Genomic DNA, 23,936 nt, shown 5'->3' with positions numbered 1-23,936 from the left:
CATACTGGCAAGGATGTGGAGCAAGAAAAACACCCCTTCATTACTGGTGGGAGTGCAAACTTGTATGGCCACTATGGAAATCAATATCACATTCCTCTGAAAATTGTGAATCAATTTACCTCAAAACCTAGGCATACCACTCTTGGGCATATATCCAAAGGATGCTCCATTCTATCATAAGGACAATTCCTCAACCATGTTCATTGCAGTTTAATTCATGATAGCTAGAAACAAAATAACTTAGACATCCCTTAACAGAAAAATGGATAAACAAACTGTGATATAGTTACACATTTACACAATGAAGTACTTCTTTGCTGTTTTAAAAATAATTTCATGAAATTTGTAACAAATGGTTGGAACTAAAAAACAAAATCCTGAGTGAGATAACTCAGGTCCAGAAAGACACATGTGGTATGTTCTCACTTATAAGTAGATATTAGCCATTAAGTAAATGATAGCCAAGCTATAATATATAGATGCAAAGAGTTTAGGTAAAAAGAAGGGGGTCTAGGGAGGACACATGGCTCTCAGGTCCAGAATTGAAGTGTTCTCCTTAGCGGACCACTAGTTGAGTCATTGCTTTCGATCAAGTATATCAGCTCTAATTAGCCTTCCTCCCTATAGCAGGTGATAACTGCATAAATACTGTGGGAGGGAGAGAGATCTCACAGCTGTTCTGTGGCTGAAACTTCTGTATACTCCGTCCTATAGACACATTCCTCTTTGATATCTCCATTCCCAACTCCACGCTAGAAGCAATTGTTGATCAGATTTCTGTCTTGTTAGTTGGCCTATTACCCAATCCTGCTTCTCACAGTTAGCTGAAAAAAAATATTCAAAATCAGTGTCACTCTTAAAACTTATTATTCATGACATGATACGTTAGACTTCATGTAGTTTAAGTAATCAGCAAAACTTATATTAGGTAAAAATCTAGAGAAATCTCATCTGTTACTGTGATTTGCAGAGTTTGAAGTCAGTAAAGATCCTAGGCCTAAAAAGAATTCCTAAAGAACTAGCAGTCTTCTAAACATTGAAATATTTTACTTTCCTATTTTGTTGCTGTTAATTTGGCTTTATTCACTGTCTAAAAATGTTTAATTTCTTTCATACTTTTATCAAAATCCTGGTAGAAATCTAGAACAGACTTCTTGGATATTGACTTGCTTCTAGTAGCATAAGGAGTCAGCCAGTGGTTGGTCCCAGGATTTGGAGTAACTTTGTCTAACAGTCCACGACACAGTTTCTGTTTTGTCATCTACAGTTTAGTGGTGGTAATTATGTATTTCAAGTCATGTGCTTTTTCAAAAATTGCATTTTTTTTGGTCTTTGCAGGAATTCAGTGTTCACATGGATGCTATGGCTCAAAATTCATCACTATATGGAGAGGTCTAAATTATTGTTCTAACATGAACCTCTCCCAGGGACAGAAGATTTGGAAATCAAATTTTTTCCATGAAGTAGTTTTATCACTCCAAACTAACACTTCTTAGTCTGTTTGTGCATTCATACTCAGGAGATATGTAGCTGTGTCCTCTGAATTCTGACAGTCTCTCCTTGAGAGAGGAGGGTACTCATAGGAAGGTAATGAAACTTGTGAGACTCACAGAAGTTTTAAGATCCAGAAAGCTCAGAAAGTTGCCAGCTTCAGAAGGCCTGTCTGTAAGGCGACATAAGCAGTAAGTAGTTGCTGGGGATGGGGAGCTGTTTCAAAGTTGAGCAGGGAACTTCAAGATGCAGCTTTTTGAGTCACTATTGATGGTGGGGTGGGCTTTCCTGCCATGCCTTTGAGTTACCCATGCTTCTGTAGGTAACTCCTTGCTTACACCTTTATAGGTAATTTCTGTACACTCACTGCTTTACTCGAGCAAGGATTATTTTGTCATCATTTTTCTGTCTGGAGTGAATAAACATCCATGCCTCTCTGGAAAAAGACGTACAGCAAGAAAATAGAGTTTTTATAAGTCACTCAGTAGCCCTAAATCTCTTAATACAGGATTGGAATTTCAGCATAAATTTTGGTGATGATGCCATCATCCGAACCCCTAAACTTGGTTTATTTTTATTATTGCAGATTCTAGGCAGACCAATGCTATATTGAAGGATATAGCATTTTCCTTAAAGAAAGCTACATCTAAAGTGTTGTCACTAATAATACTAGTTACATGAGTAGGTCAGTGCAGAGCTGATCTGGGAACTTGATTCATCATAAGTTGCCAAGGCACGTTCAGAATGGAAGGTGATGCTCTTGTTAGCGAAAACAGAACAGTGGAGTTTAATTAAATTTAAATTTATGCAAGAAGAGTCTGAAGAACTTGTCTGAATAACTTCTCTTCCTTGACACTAATTAGAAAAGAGAGGCTTCTAAAGAGCAAATTGTCTGTTGAGCAGGGACCCATAATCTTTTGGATTCTTGTAAGTTGTCCAGGTTATTTTGACTTTGTTAAAACATAAGGCAGGGCCAATGAGATGATGACTCAGCAGGTAAGAGCACCTGCTGCCATGTCTGTTGACTTTAGCTCTATCCACTGACCCACTGACTCTTACAGTGATAACCACATGTATACCTTAGCACATGTGTATTCTTCTAAATCTTCCACACTGTACATACAAACCAAATAAATTAATAAAATAACAATTAAAATGGAAAGATAGAAAAAATTCACAGTCTATATAAAGCAAGAACCTAGAATTTTTTTTGAGAAATTGATATTGTATCTTTCTATTAATTATAAAAGTACTTGCCTTGAATAACTCCACCTTGTCAATGATACTGAAGTTTATGTCAAGGGCAATAGACAACTGCATTGCTGTTGGGAGGTTCTCAAGCAAGTTGGACTCATCTTTGTAAAAATAAATATATCAGTCTCCAAAGTAGAATAATTAGTAAAACAATTCACCAAAGAGTAAGCAGAAAAATAATTGAAAATGAACAACATGCAAATGTTTTATAAACAAATATATCTTAAAAAATCAGTGTCTTTATTATACATATTAGATCTACATACCTACCATCAAGGCTGTGTGTGTGTATGCATATGTGTGTTTATGTGCTTATGCACATGTGTGTGTGTTTAATTCATGTGTGTACATATGCCATGTGTGCTTGTGTAGAGGCTAGAGAAAGACACCTGGGTTCTTCCCTGATCACTCTCCACTCTGACTTTTGAGATAGAGGTTCTCACTGATCTAGGAACTCTCTGACTAGGTTGGTTTGCCAATAGGTTCTAGGGATCCCCCTTCATCTTCACTACACTGGAGTTTCAGATTGTCCTCTCCTGTTTTGAAAGACAAGATCTTGCAGTGTAGCCCAGGTTGGCCTTACAGCATTTTTTTTTTTTTTGCTGGGGCCTTCCAAGTGCTGGAATTACAGGCAATGGCATACTCAGACCTTCACACATCACAATGGTGCCCTTTTGCTCATGAGAGCAAAGAAATATTTTAACTATAAGTGGCAAACTGAATATTACAGAGCATTGTTTTTAGAAATTTTAAGAGATTAAATTTAATGCCAGTGAGACAAAGGTTAGTGAACAGACTAAGATGGAAAAGTGATCTAGGTCTTGTTTCTGCCAGCCCTGGCAGCTCAAAGATGGCAAATGATGAGTGGTGGCGTGTTTGAAGGCATATGGAGATCTGTTGTGTCCATTATCTTACTTGACCTTTATAATAATCCTTGGACCAGGAATTTGCTTCTACTTTGCAGTTAGGAGAAGAATAAAAGAATTTAAACTCAGAGAGGCTGTAAGTGACTTGCTGGGTTAAGCATAATTAGTAGGCACCTCAGCTGGGAACATAATCTAATGAAGAAATGTGCTAAGTGAGTACATTTAAATTATTGTTATTTAGTTGTGTATTAACTCAGTAATGAACCTGAATACATTATGGATTTGTTTTTCACACATGAATTAAGTGATGGACTAACAGACTGACAAAATATTGCACAGACAAAATTGTCCATTCTTAATATCAAGTATGCTCCTGGTTCATGGAGTTGCATTGTCTAGATTGTTTTCTCTTCCCCCCCACCCCCCCTCTCTTTCTGTCTCTGTCTCTCATCTTGTCTGGTTTGGAACTTGCAATATGGACTAGCTAGCCTTCAACTCACAGCCTCACTTGCCTCTGTCTTAGAAGTGCTGGGATTTCATACACATACTATATTCAGTTTTATTTTGGATATCTTCCTACATCTACTTAAGTAAATAAGAAAAAATTATTGTGCTATATTGCTAACTTGATTGCAACATAGATCATAAATATAGCCATATTTCATATAAAACATTATTTCGGGGCTAGAGCGGCGATTCAGTAGTAAGGAGCAGTTGCCACTCTTGCAGTTCCCAGTACACATATGTTGGCCCGAAACCATCTGTAACTCCAGTTGAAGGGGGCTTGAAGTCATTTTTTTTTTTTTTTTTGCCAGTGCAGGCACCAGACATACTTACACTGTACGTAAATACATGCAGGTCCTTCTACATAAAATAAAGCAAAATAAAATAAAATGAAATGAAATAATAAAATAAAATAAAATAAAATAAAATAAAATAAAATTGTTTCTTATTTATGAGGACTATTTGTCCCAGTAAGCCAGAGTTGAATCTATGTCTGTAGTTGCCACTAGGAGTCACTCCTTGTAATTTCTTTGCCCCTTGAATTGCTCTCATGATAGCTATAGATATAAAGAGGAGGCCATTATGAGCATTCTGAGGGCTCAGTTCACCAGTGGCAGACTGGTGAAGAAAAAGTCCTATAACCAGAACTAGTAGACACTTTTTTATCTGAGAAAAATTTGTGACTTGAAAAATCTTGTTTTTTCACTAAAGGAAGTAGCTTTGTGTTGACTTCTCAGTAATATTAATTCTTATTTTTTTTTACAGAAAAAACTAAAAAATTGCATTTATTGTCAACTAGATCATAGCAGTTTATATGCTTTAGTAAATATTATTTTTTGAGCTCAAGTACTGATGTTACAGGGTAGACAATATTGATAAATAATGGTCTCTTAGAACTAACTGCAAACCATGCTGTGTAATGAAAATGGCCTGAAAACTTGAGCTTTCTTTGTACACTGTGATCCAGAGGAGAGGAGCTGTCACAGGCAGAACAAGAGCTTGGACAATGAATTCAGAGCTCAGTTGCAGTTATGACTCCTTGGCCAAAGTTTGCAGTAGGAATCTCAGCTGTTTCTTTGCTTCTGAAAAGGGGTCAATGACATCTAATTTCTCTAATTATTTTTTTTTGTGTGTGTGTGTGTGTGGCATGCATGTGTCCAGGTGTGTATATGTGTGTAGAATGTGTGTGCTTGTATGTGTGTAAGTATGTATGTGTGTTGCCTGTGTGTACCCATGCATTCATGTGTGTGTATGTGTGTGTGCACGATGTGTTTATATATGCGTATGGGTGTGTGTGTGTGTGTGTGTGTGTGTATGTGTGTGAGGCAAACTGTGTAATTTCTTGCAAATGGTTGGAACTAAGTAGACTTTCATCTTTTTCTTCCAAAACTTGCCTTGGATTATGGCTCTACATTTAAGAAAAATTTATTCATGTTAAATTAATGCTGGAGAGATCTTTGTTTTTCAACCTGTTAGTCAATTCCAAAGAACTCTTTCTATCTCACATAATTTTTATTATGTGATAAAGTTTACAGGAATGTAAGCAGTCATTGGTCATGCTTACCTAGGATTCTTTGCGAGTTCCATGTATATTCCAGCCAAGTCCGAACTCTATACTGCACACTCGGAGGAATAGAGTATTTGTTCATGTAGGCAATGATATGGTCCATGCAGGCTTGGAAGTAGTTCCGATTGGCTGTTGCTGCCCCAATCACATCACGCATCTAAAACCATAAATATGGTCATTTACACCCAGGAGAGAAATTCCATCTGAATTGCTTGTTCTTACACAATATCTGTCTATTGTCCTGATTACTTGATTTTAACACACCGACATCAGGCCTTAATAAAAGGTAGGAAATGAGATTATCTCGCTGACAATAATAAAGCCCATTAGACCAATAATGTGAGATTTTTGTGAGGCTTTGGTCTCATAATTCAGGTGACTGCACACAATCTTCATATATTTATAAATTACTGTGAAAATGATAGTCGACATTTTAAAACAACTATAATCCATGCACAGATGCAAGGGAAGTATAACAAGAGATGAACAATTATCCTGCAGAATGGCTAGTCGGTTTTGAGAGTCTCTCTGCTAAAGTACCTTTCATAGATCAACCAGGGTGGTTGCCTCTGTAGGCTCAACTTGTCATGCAATTCCAGCCTCTGTTCTTCCCTGTGTGTTGTTTAGACGGATAAAATCAAATCGTACCATGCTCAAGGCACAGTATTCAGCAGAAGTTGAAATGTGCTGAAATTACTGAAGCGTTGACTGCCGCTGTGACAGTCCTTAAGGAACTGTCAGGTTCAGTTCTCGGATGTTTACAACTCAGCCATAAAAACCCACTCTAGGTTAAAAGCAGATCTTTAAGGTCTCAGCACAAAAAAGATATATTGCTTGGCTCTTCCTCTCACATAGAGAGAAGCAAGTGGTTATAAATTTGCTTTGACTGTGAGTTTATTATAGGAGGAAAGCCAGGTCTCACTAATACTTTGCTCATTCATTCTAGTAGCTGTGAAGTCTTTTCTGCTTATGGAAAAAAAACCTCTTGATTTTTTTAAAAATATAGCTCAAATACCATACATTGTGATGGCTTCCTCAATTTACAGTTTTAGACATAATAATATCTACTACTTTTTCAAAGTATTTGTCCAATAGCTATACAGACAGTCTGTAATGTCCGTCTTTCAGAGGCTCTTATTCTTCAACAGTTGTGTAAATATTTTTCTATGGTCATGATACCTAGATCTTCTCTTTCCATATTCATGTGCCACAAACAGCATTATTCAGTTTTTGAAGGTTATCAGATATGATTTATCAGAGGCTAGGTTGAGAGATTTAACAAGGGTGTTAGCCGGGATTCAAGGACAAAGTTAAGACTTACTAAATGGTTTTGAGGGTCAAAGAATTGGTATTGTATCCATTCAAACATCTTAGGTACTATCCTCTACCAGTGTTGGGTTTCACTGATGTAGGAAGTAAGGGTAATATGTATTCTGCAATGAGTTCTAGTGTAGAGAAGCATATGAAGGTTAGAGAGTTAGAAAATATCAGGGTATGTGGATTATATCAGAAAGTAGAATTCAGGAGTAAACAATGATGGTTAATTTGAGGCATAGTCACTGGTATGACCATATGTCTAGATTTTGAACACATGACAATGTTGTTTGGGGCTCTCTTACTTTTGTTTCTGTTTACTTCCTAGCATCTTTTAATCACTCTGAGAGGTTAAGACACATATCTTTATCTGCATCTTTAATCTTTCCCTTGTATATCAGTACCACAGTTTCAGGTGTTGCTTGTCCAGGTTACATCTTCAAATGCAATTTTAAAGGCAAGTACACTATACTTATCAGATTTTCACATACATAAGAATCACCAGAAGGAGGGCTACTGATTTTCTTTGAGTTAATTTTGCTGAAGTTGTTTGTCAACCATAGGAGTTCTCTGGTAGAATTATGGAGGTTGCTTATGTATTCTCTCATAACATCAGCAAATAACGATACCTTGACTTCTTCCTTTCCAATTTGCAGCCTCTTAATCTTTTGTTGTCTTATTACTCTAGCTAGAACTTCAAGTACTATATTGAGTAGATAGGAAGAGAGTGGGTAGTCTTGTCTTGCCCCTGATTTTAGTGGTATTGCTTCAAGTTTCTCTCCATTAAATTTACTGGCTATTTGCTTCCTGCATATTGATTTTGTTATGTTTATGTATGTCCCTTGAATCCCTGATATCTATAAGACTTTTAACATGAAAGGGACTCTATCAATTGCTAAACAGCTTCAGCAAAGTGGCTGAATTTAAACTTGAGGTTCTAGCTAGAGTAATAAAACAACTAAAGGAGATCAAGGGGATACACATTAGAAAGGAGTAAGACAAAATATAGCTATTTGCAGATGTTGCAATAGTATACATAAGTGACCCCAAAATCCTACCAGTGAACACCTGCAGCTGATAAATACCTTCAGCATAGTGGTTGAATACAAACTTAATTAAAAAAATCATTAACTCTCTTATATACAAATGGTAAACAGGCTGAGAAAGAAATTGGGTAACGATACCTTTCACAATAGCCACAAATAATATAAAATGTCTTGGTGTAATTTTAACCAAGCAAGTGAAAAATCTATATGACAAAACTTCAACTCCCTGAAGAAAGAAATTGAAGGAGACCCCCAGAAGATGGAAAGATCTCCCATGATCATGGGTCAGTAGGATTAAAACAGTACACATAGGCCCCTTACTGAAAGCAATCTACAGATACAATGTAATTCCCATCAAAATTTCCAACACAACTTTTTACAGATCTTAAAAGAACATTTTTTCAACTTCCTGTATAATAACACAAAACCCAGGGTAGCCAAAAGAATCCTGATAATAACAGAACTTCTGGAAGAATCACCATCCCTGACTTCAAGCTGTATTATAGAGCAAATGATCTTTAACAAATGATGCTGGTCTAACCGATGGTTTGCACGTAGAAGAATGCAAATAGCAATCCACATTTATTACTGTGCACAAAACTCAAATCCAAGTGGATCAAGTACCCCAACATAAAACTGAATACGCCGAATCTAATAGAAGAGAAAATGGGAAACAGTCTTTAACACATTGGCACAGGAGAAAGTTTCCTGAACAGAACACTAATGACTCAGATTCTGTCATTAACAATTGATAAATGGTACCTCATGAAATTGTAAACCTTCTGTGAGGCAAAGGACACTGTCAATAGGACAAAATGTGAGCCTACAGATTTGGAAGAGATCTTCACTAACCCTACATCTGAAAAAGGTCTAATATTTAAAATATATAAAGAACTCAGGAAATTAAACATCAACAAACCAAATAACCCATTTAAAAATAGGATATAGATCTAAATAGAGAATTTTCAACAGAGGAATCTCTAATGGCTGATAAGCACCTAAAGAAATATTCAACACCCTTAGTCATCACGGAAGTGCAAATCTAAACCCCCTTGGATTCCACCTTACCCAATCAGAATATCTTAGATCAAAAACTAAATCGATAGCACATATTGGAGGTGTGGAGCAAGGGGAATGCTCCTCCATTGCTGGTGGGATTGCAAACTTAGACAACCACTCTGGAAATCAATGTAGTTTATGAAGAAACTGGAAATAGTTCTACCTAAAGACCCAGGTATACTATTTCTGGGCACATAACCAAAATAGACTCCGCCATACCACAAGGACATGTGCTCCACTATGTTCATGACAGCTTTATTTGCAATAGCTAGAAGTGGAAGCAACCCAGATGTTCCTCAACTGAAGAATGTAGATAGAAAATATGGTTCATTTACACAATTGAATACTGTTCACTTATTAAAAAGGAGGACTTCATCAATGTTGCAGGCAAATGGATGGAACTAGAAAATATCATCCTTAGTGAGGTAACCCAGACCCAAAAGGACATTCCTGGTATGTACTTAATGATAAATGGATATTAGCCAAAAAGTACAGAATACCCAAGATACACAATATAGTGTTACCTCCTTCCAGCCTAGCAAGGCTGGCTGTGACCATCTGCCGCTTAAGCGGAGCCACCTGCTGTGCTGCTCCTTTGATGTGCCACTACCTGCCTAAGGCCCAACCTGCCTGAGGTCTCTCTTCCAAGACTTTCCAGAGTTAGCACCGAACTGCGATCTTCACGAGTTCCCACTAAAAGGCTGACCTATCTACTTCAAAGGAACTTTGCTTGACCAGGGATGGGCTTCCCCTTTTCTTTATAAAGTGTTTGCTGACATTAAAATTGAACCTTGAGCAGAGCCTTGTCTTGGTTTCCTCCTTATCTCCCGCAGCCTAGCCCCTCTTCTCTTCCAGGTTTCCAAAATGCCTTTCCAGGTTAGAACCCAGACCTGTGATCCGCTGGCCGGATACAACAATACAGGACCAAAACAGTTAAACAAGAAAGAAGGCCCAAGTGAGGATGGTTGAATCCCCCTTAGAAGGGGAAACAAAATAGTCATAGGAAGCAGAGGGAGGGATCTGGGTGGAAGAGGGGAGTGCAAGGAGAATTGGTGAGCAGAATCAGGTATGGGGAGAGACAGGAGAGAGGACTAGAGGCCCAGGGAAATTAATGAAAATATGCAGCTGTTGGAGTTGAGATGCAGGCTCAGGGGAATATCTAGGAAGTCCCAGAGACCTCGGATGGGGGAGATTCCCAGGAGTCAATGTGGGTGACCTTAGCCAAAATGTCCAATAGTATATGGAACCTTAAGAAACCATCTCCAGTAGCCAGACAGGACTCTCAGTAGAGGGATGGGTACACCAATCCACCAACAAAACTTTCGACTTAAAATTGGTCCTGTTTAAAAGAAATGAAAGGAAAAGTTGGAGCAGAACCCGAAGGAATGGCGAACTAGTGACTGGCCCAACTTGAGTCCTATCCCATGGTCAGGCACCAATTTCTGACACTATTAATGCTGCTATATTGTGCATTTAGATTGATGCCTACTACTATAGCTGTCCCCTGAGAGGCTCTACCCAGAAGCTGACTGAGACAGATGCAGATTCCCACAGACAAACATTGGATGGAGGCTGGGGACCCCTATGGAAGAGTTAGGGGAAGGACTGAACACTGTGAAGGGGATGGCAGCACCACAGGAAGAACATCAGGGTCAACTAACTTGGACTCCTGGGAGCTCCTAGAGACTGAGCCCCCAACCAAAGATCATACATGGGTTGGTCCAAGGCCCCCAGTTTATTTATAACAGAGGGCTGCCTTGTCTAGCTTTAGTAGGAGACGATGAGCCTAATCCTGCAGAGACTTGATGCACCAGGGTTGGGGGAAGGCCACCCTATCAGATGAGAAGGGGAGGGAGAAATGGAGAAGAGCAGTATTTGGGATGTAAGTAAATAAATAAATAAATAAATAAATAAATAAATTAATAATTAGAAATTCACTCATCAAAAGATTTTTTAAGATGCATGCTGTGGTTTCAGTAGGTCTAAAATAGAGTCCATGTTTAGGCTTTCTCAGGTGATATAGCTGTGGCTGTCCAGGGAAAGCAGTGCACTGAGGCTGGGCAGACATCATTTTCATTTTTCTCTCTTTATTGATTTTGAGACAGAGTTTAGCAATGCAGTACAGGCTGAGTTTGAATTTGTTGTGTAGACTAGACTGGCTTTGATTTTTCCCCTTCCTCTTGTTTCTGCTTCCCAAGTGCTCAGATCACAGGACAGAGTTATCATTTCCCAGTCTTTTGAAAACTGCTTGGCACACATCAAGTGCTCAATATGTATTGGATTTTTCCTTTAACTGTCCATTTAATCATACACTGTTCTACTTTAAGACAGTGTATGACTTGCAATGGCTCTTCATCTTGTCTTTTTTTGAGACTGTCACTATGTTGCTCTGACTGTCCTGGAACTCACTATGTAGACCAGGTGGCCTCAAACTCATAAAGATCTTTTTGCCTCTCCCTTCCATATTCTGGGATTAAAGATGTGTGGCACCACATCCAGCTGAACTTCCTAATCTCATAGAAATTGGATCTTCTCATTTTCAAAAAATGTGAAAACAGTGAATGCACCTCACATGGATTTATGGTACATTATGCCACAAAGAATAATGGTTTTGCTGTTTCACTGCATTTAAATTGAAATTATTTTTAACTAGCTTTATATTTTAACCATTAGTAAGTTTCTCTATTATTGATGATAGTTTACACTTACAGTGTTTAACTTCTTGAAACTTATTGTCCAGTAACTAATTTTTTTAATGGAGTTGTCTTCCCAACTTCCCTTTCTAGTGCATTAACACATCTAAGCTGAACCTGACATGCCTATGTGCGTTGACAATAGCTGCCTATTTACTGTCTGTATTTTTATGTGTTTGTATTTGATACTTGCTTGCTCCTCCTAGCTGTGGCCAATTTCTGAGAGATGGTCATGCCATCTCTGAGACTCTCTTCTGAGAGTCCTATTTATAATTCAAGTTAACTAATCCATAATTCCTACTCTTTATATAGCCATCATATAGTCTCCTTATCTACCTCTTCTATAGTATAGTATTAGGCACTGGAACAATAGACCTACATCTCAAAGCTTGATGAAATTATCTGAATTAGCTAACTTTGATGCTTACCCAGCTGTAGTGTCTTATTATTTTGTTCAATATCCTCATCTTCACTGTATGGAATGCTCCCTTCTTTTAAGACCCTTGATCACTTTTAGAATAAAATTTAAAATTTTTTACTAGATATTTTCTTTATTTACATTTCAAATGTTATATCCCCTTTCCTGGTTTCCCCTCCAAAAAAACCCCTCCCCCCCTCCCTGTTCCCCAACCTATCCAGTCCCACTTCCTGGCCCTGGAATTCCCCTATACTGGGGCATAGAACCTTCACAGGACCAAGGGCCTTTCCTGCCCTTGATGATCGACTAGGCCATCTTCTGCTACATATGCAGCTGGAGCCATGAGTCCCACCATGTGTTTTTTTTTTGGTTGGTAGTTCAGTCTCAGGAAGCTCTGGGGGTACTGGTCAGTTCACATTGTTGTTCTTCCTATGGGGTTGCAAACCCCTTCAGCTCCTAACCGTCACAAAAGAACACACATGATGATATGTGTGGATATTAGCCCATAAATTCAGATACAATTCAAAAAACACATGAAACTCAAGAAGGAAGACCAAAGTGTGGATACTTTGATCCTTGATATCTTTTCAATAGCAATTGTCCTTAATCTGCTAGTTACTATACCTAAGCAAAAATAAAACACATATTTAAGACTAGTGGGATGGCTCAATGGTTAAAAGCACTGGATGATCTTCCTGATGTCCTGAGTTCAATTCCCAGCAACAATATGGAAGCTTACAACCATCTGTAATGGGATCTGATGCCATCTTCTGATGTGTCTGAAGATAGCAAGTGTGTACTCATATACATAAAATAAATAAATCTTCAAAAACACATTTAAAAATGCTGGTCCTATTTAATTTATATTATAATTAACATTGAATCTCCTTGCTCAATGCTTTTCATAGGCTGACTTTCCATTGCTTTCAAGGCAAAACTCAGATTTAATATTCAGAATTCTTAAGATATTTTATTCTTGAATTTGTTTCTTATTTCCAAAAGCCCTTTGTCTCATCAGTGCTGTTTGAATGTCAAACACATTTCATGCTTTACCACTGACATATTTCCATAAGTAATTATGATCAACAGAACTGCCTGTTGGTGGTAACTGGATACTACCTGACCCTTGAAAACACCTCAATATGCATCTCTCCCATATAACCTGAGAGGCTTCCCTTTACTGAACAGCAGACAGCTTCTGAACTCTTCCATATGCCATGTTTAGAGACAGTTAACATTAATTGATGCACTAGTTGAGATCTGACAATTTTTTAGTAGTATCAAATATCAAATATCATCTTATTGTTTCAGAATGAATTTTATCCATACTGCAGTGAATGTGGTAGGAATGTGTTTCTAGTGTGTTTATTGATTTTGTGATACAGTTTGAGCTCTTAAATCATGTATTATAGCCTTATATGGACTTGGATTACTGAGTAGGGGGCTGCAAAATCAAGACAATAAATTTTTTCTGAATTCATAATGGCCAAAATTAATTAAATAAAATATGTAATGAGTATGAAGTGTCTCTGGTAGAGTTTGCCCAGGCTGTTTGGCATAACTTCACTGTAGCCTTGGTTCTGATACATCACAGACCTACTTTGCATTGTGCACTTGGCAACACATTATGCAAAAATACATGTTCTTTGAAACACCTGGTTCAAATTCTAGACTCCATTATGTATTATGAATTATAATGTTTTTACTGTAAATTCAAAGGGTTTATATCCTAACAAAATCGCCTGTCAGGTCTTATGGAAGATTTAATGCCTAAAAAGGAAAACCACCTGGTTAAGGCAGCACTTTTATGTAACTCTAGCACTAAGAATTTGAATCCATTTTTCAACGAGAGGAAAGCTAACCATAAGTTTGAGGCTAGCCTAGACTAAGTAGCGAGTCTGTTACCTCACCAAAAGTCAATGCTTTAGTGCTGATCCAAGTACATTCTTTTCCACATCATTAAATAGGTAAAAGGTAGCAACACAAGGAAGAGAAAGGAGCAAAAGGACCACAGATTTCAATATTTCCTCCATAAAATTTATAAATATTGTTAATCATTAAAAATGAACATACTTTGTACATAGGGATACATTGCCAGCTTACCTGACCAATTAAGCTGGAGAAAACAAAAACCCCAGAGAAAAAATTCAAGAATTGGAAAACAATTTCAAATGAAGTCTGTGGCTCTGGAAGGCCCCCGATAGTAATTAAAGTTCGAACTGCCCAATAAAAGCATCGCAGATACCTGTAAAAGAGATGCATAGATTCTCTTATACATACCATTGTAACACCATTTGCTCTCACACACAGTTCATGGAGGCAGGAACTGGCAAACAATATGTATGCTACTGTAAACTTCTTAATAAACATTAGGAAATGACTAACCACTTAAACACAAGGAGGGTATTTACTATTTCCAAATATTGTTGGACTGTTTTATCAGGCTTCTATTTCTTGGGTGAGAGATTTGTACAAAACTTAGCACAGACGCACTCTCTATGTTTAACAATGAATGAAAAACTTGGGGCAACTTGGATGTTTGGAGACATTTGGGAAGATGTGTTTGAAGCCATCTGCTTTGTCCCTTGAGTATTACTCTTGGCTTGGTATGCATGTTTTTCTCCATATAATCTCTTTTTGGAATGCTCAGGTATGCTCTTTCCTTACACATCGAAGCCTAGTCAGCTTGGTAGTAGATACCTGTAGAAAGAGACCTTTCTACTTATCTTCCTAATGACACTAGGATTGTGCTTTCTTGTACTCTGCCTGTCTTAATATAAATGCACTTATTTTTTCAGTTGCAAAATTTCCCTATAAAGTTTACTTTTGTCTCCTTAGTGATCTTCCCCACATCCTGACCCATCCAACTCCACATTGTCTATCAGTCTTTTTTAGATACTAACAGACCAACCAACCAACAAAACAGAAGAAAACAAAGGAAAGAGACAGAGAAAAAAAAGACACAACATAAAACAAAACAAAAACAAAGAAAAATATTCAGAAATACAAACACATGAAGAGCCCCCCAACCCCCACACTATAAGAACATAAAAATCAAACCATAATATTTAAGTTCATGAACTTCTTGATAGCAACTGCTTCCTTTAGATTGATCATGGTTCAATATGTAGCTTAAGAGAATCTTATAATCCTGAAACCCCGTAATATGGTAGTCTCTTGCCTTGTTCTATTTGTCAAGCAAATCCCTAGGACTAGCTTGAATTAATTAGAAGATATATTAGGCTCCATCTTTCAATGAGAGGGGTAGCAAAGAATTTGAGGCTATCTTTAAATTGTCAAACCAGGGCTGATGAGATGGCTCAGCAGGTAAAGATACTTGACAATAAGCCTGAAAACCTTAGTTCAATAACTGGGAATCCACATTGGAAAAGGAGAACCCCACATGCACATTGTGCTGTCCCCAACCCCTCTAAAACAAATAAATGTAACAAAAATTTTAGTTGCCAAACTATCAATATATGGAGAATGTTGATCACTCTTTATAATTTAGACTCATTTCCAGAAATGAAAAACAGAGTACATAAATATGATCACTATCTTTTCTAAATATTTTTTCATTTATTTATTTATTTATTTATTTATTTATTTATTCACTTCATATTCCAATATCAGCCCCCCATCCTCTCAGTCCCCCCTCACACAACTCCTACCCCTACTTTTCCTATGAGAAGGGGGGTGCCCCCACCCCTGGGTATCACCCCTATACTACTTAGCTATTAAAAACAAGAACATAATGAATTTTTCAGGCAAAAGGATGGAACTAAAAAATATCATCCTGAATGAGGTAAGCAGACCTGAAAGGACATGTATGTACGTACTTACTTATAAATGAATATTAAGTACAGGATAACCATGTTACAATACACAGACCAAAGGAAGCCAAATAAGAAGAAGGTTCCAAGGGAGGATACTTGAATCTTTCTCAGTAGGGAAAAAGAAATAGATACTGGAGGTAGATTAAAGGAAGGAACTGAATGGAAAAGGGGATGGGGATAGGAACAGGGCATGGGGATCAGGTGAAGGGAAAGCAGGGGAGAGAGAACAGAAATTGTCAGTGGGCTTGAAAACCCCCATCTTTTTATATTTTATCATATTATTGAATATGCAGATGTGAAAAGAAATAAGGGCACTTTTCTAAGTAGGGAAACCATTTTTGGATGAAAAAGATAATTTATCTAGAATTTCAGAACACCAAATAGAACTACTTGGCTCTGATAACACAGCCTGTGTCAGGCATTCCTACTGTATCCTTAAAAAACTTCTTGCATATGGAAGGGGGAAGGAAGGATTGTAAGACTCAGATTGGGGACTAGAGCAAAACAGTGACTTTTGGACATGACCAGATGGCTAAACTCTGGTGCTCTCAGCAGCAATGGATGCCCTTACAACACCTGCACAAGATCAAGGCAGTTAATACTTTAGCAGAGAGCGAGAAGGCATTGGAGAAACCCACTTCTGACTTAAGAGCTGTGGACAGTGGATGGCTTCTAGGGGAAAGACAGTCACTTTTGCTTAAGCGTATGCATCCTGTTAGACAGACCAGTTCAACGGATGGTCTCACACCCAGGAATATATGGGTAACACAGATTGGAGTCCCAATTTCTTTTTAAGACATTAAGTTTGGGGTGATAGGGAGGTCAGGCAGATATGTGAGGAGTTAGAGAGGAGTGACAGAGGAGTAATGACCACAGTACATTGTATAAAATGCTCAAGGAATTAAAGTAAATTTTAAAAATCCAAACATTTTATAGATAAGCAATGGACTCAGTGAGTCTCAGTTTTTTCCCCCCTTTATGGTGTTCATGGTAGATTAGAACTTTTTATAGAATTCTATTTATTTATAAAACAGAAGTACTAAAGGATTCAGTTGTACTACTCCTGGGTATATTCCCTAAGGATTTTGTATCCTACTACAGAGACTGTCATACACATCCATGCTCACTGCTGCACTATCTGCAACAGACAAAAAAATTAAATAAGCTTGGATTTGTACTAGTAGATGGATGGATAAGGAAAATATATAACATATAGTTAAACTTTATTCAGCCATCAAGAAAAATTAGTTATGAAATTTTAAAAAATGAGTTGAACTGGAAAACATCAAATTAAGTAAAGAGGCAACTCAAGGTCAGAAAGAAAAATACTGTATGTTGTCCTTCATATGCAGGTCAAGGTGGTGTAAATGATGGTAAATACCGTGATACTAGAAAGGCATCAATTAAGTGGAAAGGAGTCTTTAATGAGAGCATTGAGAAAGACAATAGAACACGTGAAATAATAAAGTGGAAATACTGGGGACATAAAGGTTCAGTGGGGAGGAGAGACAGAAAGATGAGAAAGAGGAGGGTAGATGTAAAACCAACCAGAATGAAGTATGTTCAAAAATCCTGCAAGGAAAACTGCTCCTATATAGGCCAATTAAAATAGGAAATTAAAGCATTTTGGGAGATGGGGTTCAACAAATTGATCAGTGGGAAAGGCCTTGTTTCACAAGTCTGACAACCTGAGTTCAAGCCTTAGATTTCATGTAAACCTAGACAGAAGTAACTCCACAAAGTTGTGCTCTGACCTCCATGTGTATGCAGCATGCCTCCTAATAACAAGAAATAGTAAATTAAAAACAGGTTTTATTTCTTGTTCTACTGCGAAACATAGAGCAGGAATACTTTAGAACTTTATGACTATATTAGTCTTTGGACAAGGGGAATCATTTTCAAATTCCAAGAAATGGAGTTTTAGAAAGAATGAAACACGCTGGTATTGAATTTATTACTTAATAAAATAAAATCTAGGAGTGAGTGGACTGCAGAAGTGACACAGCTTCTGGGACAGGCAGAAGCGACACAGCTTCTGGGACAGGCCCTGTTTTAGGCTGCAGATATCCCGAAACCTTCCGCACCAGAGGAGAGGTGGCCACCAGGGAGGGCTCTGACCTCCAGAGCAGGTGAGGGAGTCATCTTGTGTCCTGGGTCCCTCGGAGACCAGTCTGTGCTGGTGAGCACGCAGACTGCAGAGGCAACACATCTTCTAGGACAGGCCCTGTTTCGGACCTACATCTTCAGCCAAGAGGCAGGTCTGAATGCCAGACCTCTGTGCACCTTCCCTGCAAGAGGAGAGCTTGCCTGAAGAGAGTACTCTGACCACTGAGACTCAGAAGAGAGCTGAACTCCCAGGACTGCTGACAGAGGCTAACAGAATCACAGGAGGAACACGCACCAGCCAGAGACAACTATAACAACTAACACCAGAGATTACCAGATGACAAAGGCAAATGGAAGAATATTACCAACAGAAACCAAGACTGCTCACCATCATCAGAACCCAACACTCCCACCTCAGCCAGTCCTGGATACCTCAACACACCCAAAAAGCAAGATTCAGATTCAAAAATCATATCTCATAATGCTGTTAGAGGACCTTAAGAAGGGCATTAATAACTCACTTAAAGAAATACAGGAGAACACTGCTAAACAGGTAGAACTCCTTAAAGAATCACAGGAAAACACTGCTAAACAGGTAGAAGTCCTTAAAAGAGGAAACACAAAAATCCCTTAAAGAATTACAGGAAAACACAATCAAACAGGTGATGGAATTGAATAAAACCACCCAAGACATAAAAAGGGAAGTAGAAACAATAAAGAAAACCCAAAGTGAGACAACTCAGGAGATAGAAACCCTAGGAAAGAAATCAGGAACCATAGAAGCGAGCATCAGCAACAGAATTCAAGAGATGGAAGAGAGAATCTCAGGTGCAGAGGATTCCATAGAGAACATGAGCAGAACAATCAAAGAAAATGCAAAATGCAAAAAGATTCTAACTCAAAACATCCAGGAAATACAGGACACAATGAGAAGACCAAACCTCAAATAATAGAAGTAGATGAGAATGAAGATTTTCAACTTAAAGGGCCAGCAAATATCTCCAACAAAATTATAGAACAAAACTTCCCAAACCTAAAGAAAGAGATGCCCAAGAACATACAAGAAGCCTACAGAACTCCAAATAGACTGGACCAGAAAAGATATTCCTCCTGACACATAATAATCAGAACAACAAATGCACTAAATAAAGAGAGAATACTAAAAGCAGTAAGGGAAAAAGGTCAAGTAACACATAAAGGCAGGCTTATTAGAATTACACCAGACTTTTCACTATGAAAGCCAGAAGATCCTGGACAGATGTTATACAGACCCTAAGAGAACACAAATGCCAGCCCAGGCTACTATACATAGCCAAACTCTCAATTACCATAGATGGAGAAACCAAAGTCTTCCTTGACAAAACCAAATTCACACAATATCTTTCCACGAATCCAGCCCTTCAAAGGGCTAGTAACACTAGTAACAAAGATCCCGTGAACTTTTTTTTTTTTTTTTTTTTTTTTTAGAGTTTAAAATCACGTGCCCAGACAGTAAAGCTATCCCGGAGTAAATGTCCAGAAGGCTTTGGCTTATAATGGCAGACATGATTTCAAAGAAACAAAATACAAAATAAATTTATGGGTGCATTTCACATTTTCAAGTCCCAATTTTATACGTCCCATCACTTAATTTATTTTAGATGCAGTTTCTCAACCTGTGGGTTTCTTTAAAATAAGGAAGCTTATAAAATGTAATACCTGCAAAGAGTAGGAAGAGGCTAGATATTTTTCCTATGTGGTCAGCTCTATTATACATCACTTTTGAACAAACACGGTTTTACCTACTCTCACCTTCTTATTTATAAATGTTAAAAATGACAGCTAAATCTGAAATGTTGACATTGATTTCCCAAATCTCAAGGGTTAGCCTTGAACTTTTAAAATATTAAATAGTATGCTACTTTAATTGGAAAATTTTCTGCCTTGATGCTTTGTGGTTTATTTTTGGATTCGTTTCTCAGACATGTCTTACACACCAAGACATGCCCAACCAAAGGTAAGATTTGTAATTTAATTAGATGGCATCATATTGATTTTCTAGGATTAGCTTAATTAGTCAAGGGTGTCTATCGCTAATGTCTACACTCCAGGCAGATAAATCTTTTCAAGGAGATTTCATCTGGCTCATTTCTTACATAGACTCTCTATAAATTTTTAATGCATGACAACACACAGCTCCCAGTTAAGACAATAAAATAAAATTTAATATAAAACATGAAGGAAATGTGAAACTGGAAATTCTGCTTCTGTAAACATACAAGAATCTCAAGAAACAATATAAATAAAAATCTAATAAATAATCTAAACAAAAAGGATAAAACCTTCAATATCATTGATCATCACGAAAGTGCAAATCAAACTATATTGAGGTTACCATCTTACTCATTAGAATGTCCATAATTAAAAAGACATTTAAAATATGTGAGATGCCTACATTCTGTTTTCTATACTGATTCCAAGTCACTGGCCACATAGAGACACTCATTTCACTCCAACCTTTTCTGTGCTTCCCAAACACCTGTTTTCCTTTCTTTGATTATTAAAATTCTTCCTGTCTCTAGCTGCATATGTAGCAGAAGATGGCCTATTCAGCCATCACTGGGAAGAGAGGCCCCTTGGCATCACAAACTTTATAGGCCCCAGTACAGGGGAATGCCAGGGCCAAGAAGTGGGAGTGGATGGGTAGGGGAGCAGGGTGGGGAGAGGGTATAGGGAACTTTCGGGATAGCATTTAAAATGTATATAAAGAAAATATCTAATAAAAGAAAAAAGAAAAAAATTCTACCTGTGGCAATAGGATACCATGTTGTAGTTTTGATATATATTTCCTGATGATTCATAATGTTGAGCACCCTTTACATTCTTATCAGCCATTTCTCTAAACAAAGAGAAATGTCATTTAAAGTCTTGTTAATTAAAAGCTTTTGCTACTAAATTGCAGGAGTTTCTCATATTTGGGACATTGATCCCTCTCATGTATATGGCTTATAAATATTCTCTCCAGTTTTGATTTGTTGACTATTTTGTTTCTAGTATAAGAGGTATTTTTTAGTGTGGATAGAAACCAATGCTTGTTTGTGATGTAGAATGTTTTTAGTGTGTTGGAAACCCATGCATTTGCCTTTGCTTTTGCATTTGAGGGGCCATATTAAACATATTATTGTCCAAGAAAGGTCACAGAGCAATCTTCCTCTGCTTACACATTCCTTAGCTATATAAAATTTCTGATTATTGTGAACATAGATTCTCTAAAAATTCTTATATACTTCCACCACTTGGATATATTTTCATTTCTCTTCAATAAAAAAGTGTGCCAAATTTATGTTGCAAGGCAAATGCATGATTAATGGATAAAAAAACAACAAACCATTCTGATCTTTTCTTAAAATTTTTATATTCTTTGCGTGTGGTGTCACACCCTTTTAATCCCAGCACTGGGGAGGCAGGGACAGGCAAATCTCTAAGAATTCAAAGACAGCCAGCCTGGTCTGCATAATATGTTCCAGGCCAGACTGAACAACATAGAGAGAGCCTGTCTCAAAAATCTTTATTTCATTTTACTTCCATGCTAATAATATATAAAAAATTAATAGTTCCAATTTGCTCTAACACTTGATATTGTAACTTATGATGGAGAATTGTAATTGTCTACATTACAGGACTGTGAAGTATCTAGAAGAATACACAAAGAACACCCCTTGGAGTGGCATTTCCAGAGAGAAGTAAAGAAGCTAGGGATCTTTCCTGAATGTTCATGGCACCATCTCATAAACTGAAACCTGGGCAGAATAGAGGAATAGAGGGAGATAAAGGAGAAAGTCCTTCATCGCATTAGATGCTGAAAAGGCCTTTGACAAAACTACAACAACCCTTCATGGTAAAAGTAATGGGGACATCAGGAATTCAAGGTGCATACCTAAATATAATAAAAGCAATATAAACCAAACCAATATCTAACATCAAACTAAATGTAGAAAAATCAAAACAATCCCATTAAATTCAGAGACAAGACTAAGCTGTAAACTCTATGCCTACCTATTCAAAATAGTACTCGAAGTTCTAGCCAGAGCAATTAGACCACAAAAGGAGATCAAAGGGATACAAATTGGGAGGGAGAAAGTCAAGATATCACTATTTGAAGATGATATGATAGTATACATAAGCAACTCCAAAAATTCTACCAGAGAGCTCCTGTAGCTGATAAACAGCTTCAGTAAAGTGGCCGGATATAAAATTAATTCTAACAAATCACTGGCCTTCCTCTACTCAAAGGATAAACAGGCTGAGAAAGAAATTAGGGAAATACCCTTCACAGTAGTCACAAATAATATAAAATATTTTGGTGTGAGTCTAACCAAGCAAGTGAAAGATCTGTATGACAATAACTTCAGGTCCCCGAAGAAAGAAATCGAAGAAGACCTCAGAAGATGGAAAGGTCTCCCATGTTCATGGATTGACAGAATTAATATAGTAAAAATGACCATTCTACCAAAAGTAACCTACAGATTCAATGCAATCCCCATCAAAATTCCAACTCAATTCTTCATAGAGTTAGAAAGAGCAATCCTCAAATTCATTTGGAATAACAAAAACCTAGGATAGAGGAAACTAATCTCAACAATAAATGAACTTCTGAGAGAATCACTGTCCCTGAACCCAAGCTGTGCAACAGATCAATAGTGATAAAAACTGCATGGTACTGGTACAGTGACAGGCAGGTCAATCAATGGAATAGAACTGAACAATCAGAAATGAACCCACACACGTCTGGTCACTTGATCTTTGACAAAAGAGCTAAAACCTTTCAGTGGAAAAAAGACAGCATTTTCAACAAATGGTGCTTGTTCAACTGATTGTCAGCATGTAGAAGAATGCAAATTAATCCATTCATATCTCCTTGTACAAAGCTCAAGTCCAAGTGGATCTAGGACCTCCACAAAAAAAACTGGATAAACTGAATCTATAGAAGAGAAAGTGGCAAGAAGCCTTGAATACTTGGGCACAGGGGAAGTCTTCCTGAACAGAACACCAATACCAATGGCTTATGCTTTAAGATCAAGAATTGACAAATGGGACCTCATAAAATTGAAATGCTTCTGTAAAGCAAAGGACAAAGACTGGCTCGACTACCCAGTTTCCCCAGAGTCTAGACCACCAACCAAGGAGTGGACCTGGAGGAATCCATGGCTCCAGATACTTATGTCGCAGAGGATGGCCTTGCCTGACAGCAATGGGAGGGGAGGCCCTTGGTACCTGGAAGGTTTGATGCCCCAGTGTTGGAGGATGCTGGAACAGTGGGGCAGGAATGGATAGGTGGGTGAAGGAGCATCCTCATACAGGCAAAGGAGAGGGTAGATGTGGGATGTGGGTTCATGAAGGGGTAGCCAGGAAGTGGGATATCATTTGAGATGTAAATGAATGGAATGATTAATAATAAATAAATAAAGGAATAAGATGGAAAGCATTTGAGGAAGACACTGGCACAAATTTCTCAGCTCTGCATGCACATAGAAATGCACTCACACCTATGCACAATCACACATACATGCATATATATATGTATATATATATATATATATATATATATATATATATATGTATATATGTGTATAAACACACACAAACACATATACACGCACACATGCACACAAGTTGCTGGTATTTTGCTCTGTGTAATTGTGTTTTTTTTTTATTTTTAATATTTTTATTACATATTTTCCTCAATTACATTTCCAATGCTATCCCAAAAGTCCCCCATAGCGCCCCCCACTTCCCTACCCAC

At 37.6% G+C, this 23,936-nt stretch overlaps 1 protein-coding gene across 1 annotated transcript in view; it reads right to left on the bottom strand.

The window, feature by feature from the left end:
- The window catches only part of Cngb3 (cyclic nucleotide gated channel beta 3), a 197,621-nt gene that overhangs the window by 65,489 nt on the left and 108,196 nt on the right, over positions 1-23,936 (bottom strand). Inside the window, exons 12-15 of the mRNA XM_021159706.1 lie at positions 20,940-21,032; positions 14,316-14,457; positions 5,680-5,839; positions 2,749-2,846 (exon numbers count right to left, since the gene is read on the bottom strand). Coding sequence (XP_021015365.1) covers positions 2,749-2,846; positions 5,680-5,839; positions 14,316-14,457; positions 20,940-21,032 — 493 coding nt within the window. The remainder of the gene's footprint in view (positions 1-2,748; positions 2,847-5,679; positions 5,840-14,315; positions 14,458-20,939; positions 21,033-23,936) is intronic.

Source organism: Mus caroli, chromosome 4, assembly GCF_900094665.2.
Source record: "Mus caroli chromosome 4, CAROLI_EIJ_v1.1, whole genome shotgun sequence".
NCBI lineage: Eukaryota > Metazoa > Chordata > Mammalia > Rodentia > Muridae > Mus > Mus caroli.
This window is presented reverse-complemented; position numbering and strand designations above follow the sequence as displayed.